Raw genomic sequence first — 2,127 nt, forward strand, 5'->3', positions numbered from 1 at the left:
GGAGCAGGCCTAAGCCAGCAGGTCGTTATCTCCTGAGGGGTCCCAGACTGCAAGAGGGCACAGGCCGGGCTGAGGGACCCCCCCCTCTCCCCCGAGTGCACAAATTTTTGTGCACCGGGCCCCTAGTATATAATAAAAAGGTAATATGCAAATCAAGAGGACGGCAGAATAACTGGTCGCTATGACATGCACTGACCACCAGGGGGCAGATGCTCAATGCAGGAGATACCCCCTGGTGGTCAGTGCACTCCCACAAGCCTGCTGATGGCTGGCGAGTGCTTTGGTGTTAAGCCAGTTGGACATCTCCTGAGGCCTTCCCCAACTGCTAAAGGGTGCAGGCCAGGCTGAGGGGACCCCTTCCCCTCCCCCTTTCTCTCCCCCCTGAGTGTACGAATGTCGTGCACTGGGCCTCTAGTTTATAAATAAACTTTATTATAGATATGTCTAGAAAAATACAAAGTATACCTTTTCATGATTTTGGGCATTCACTGCGGGGGGGGGGGGGGTCTTAGAACCCCCATGGATAAGGAGGAACTACCTTCACCACTTAGTAAATATCGCAGTCAGTATTCAAATCCAACTTATCAATTAGTGCTATTTCTGTACCTGTCTTATCTTCCCTATGGAAATGAACATTTTTTCAAGACAGTATAAGTCTTGATTTTTTAAAATTCTCTATTGAAGCTATCTCAATACCTTAAACATTCTAATCACTCAATTCATATTTTTTTAAAAATACATTTTTATTTATTTCAGAGAGGAAAGGAGAGGAAGAAAGAAAGAAACACCAACGATGAGAGAGAACCATTGATTGGCTGCCTCCGGCATGCCCCACATGGGGGATCGAACCCGCAATCTGGTCATGTGCCCTGACCAGGAATCAAACTGTGACCTCCTGATTCATAGATCAATGCTCAACCACTGAGCCATATTTCATATTTATTTGAATAAATGATTAAGTGAAATTATCTAGCTGGAGTTTCTCATCTTTCTCTTTCCTGACTGGAAATATCTCTGGATCCTCATCTTTTGTGGCTTTTAATTTTAAGTTTAATTCTATTTTGAATTACAATGAGGAGCCATGGGATTGGATTAGGATATGCCTGATTGGATTAAAATGTTATTGCTATCAGCCTATTCCCTTTTAGGATGGCTCCAAGTGAGAAAGCACTTTCAGATTAGTGGAAGGTAGGCTATGTATTATTCCATTCTTTTTTTTTTTTTCTTGTTAAATGTGAAATTGATAGAAAGAGAGAACTTTCTCTGTTAAAAGTTTAAAGCATTTAGTTTTTAATTATGGGAACATTTTTTACTTTTACCTTAGAAGTTGTGATAGATGGAGTTTCCATTTCTCCTAAATTAAAATTGAATATATGTATTTATTTCATTAAAAATAAATATATATACACATATGCATATACATACATATACATATGCACCTATATTTTCAACTAGTTTTGCTATGTTGTCATGTTGAAAGTTTTAAAGAAAATGTTTTTAAATTGTTGTTTGTTGATATTTAGAGAGACAGAGGGAGAGAGAGATTTGTTGTTCCACTTATTGATGCATTCATAGGTTGCCTCTTGTATGTGCCCTGACCAGAGATTGAACCTGAAACCTTGGTCATATCAGGATGATGCTCTAACCATCTAAGCTACTTGGCCAGGCTGTTAAAGGAAGATTTTTATGAAGAAAAAAAATCTTTTTATTTTATGGGAAACTGAAGGAGTAGACCAGAGTTGGACATAAATGGTTTTGGAGGATGTTGACAGATTGGATAGGGATGGTGCTGAGAGAATTCAATTTCTGATGAAACACATAGAGCCAGACCTTCTATCCATGCTGCTTCATTTTTTTGAGGTTTTCAAAGGGAAAGCATATTTTTGGATCTTGGAAAACGTTCATGTAAAATTAAGATTTCATATTATTGGACAATTGCCTTTTTTTTCCTCCATCCTTTTTTTAAAAATTTTTATTGATTACATCTGTGTCCTGATCTCCACATTACCCCCCTTCCCCCCCACTCATGCCCTCACCCCTCTGTTGTCTGTGTCCATTGGTTAGGCATATATCTATATCTATATCTATATCTATATCTATATCTATATCTATATCTATATCTATATA

At 38.6% G+C, this 2,127-nt stretch overlaps 1 protein-coding gene across 1 annotated transcript in view; it reads left to right on the forward strand.

Moving 5' to 3' along the window:
* The first annotated feature begins 1,149 nt into the window (after positions 1–1,149).
* LOC102246724 (lysine-specific demethylase 4D-like) overlaps positions 1,150–2,127 on the forward strand; it is a 4,916-nt gene continuing 3,938 nt past the window's right edge. Inside the window, 1 exon segment of the mRNA XM_014536848.1 lies at positions 1,150–1,159. Coding sequence (XP_014392334.1) covers positions 1,150–1,159 — 10 coding nt within the window.

Source organism: Myotis brandtii, unplaced genomic scaffold, assembly GCF_000412655.1.
Source record: "Myotis brandtii unplaced genomic scaffold, ASM41265v1 scaffold1664, whole genome shotgun sequence".
NCBI classification, from domain to species: domain Eukaryota; kingdom Metazoa; phylum Chordata; class Mammalia; order Chiroptera; family Vespertilionidae; genus Myotis; species Myotis brandtii.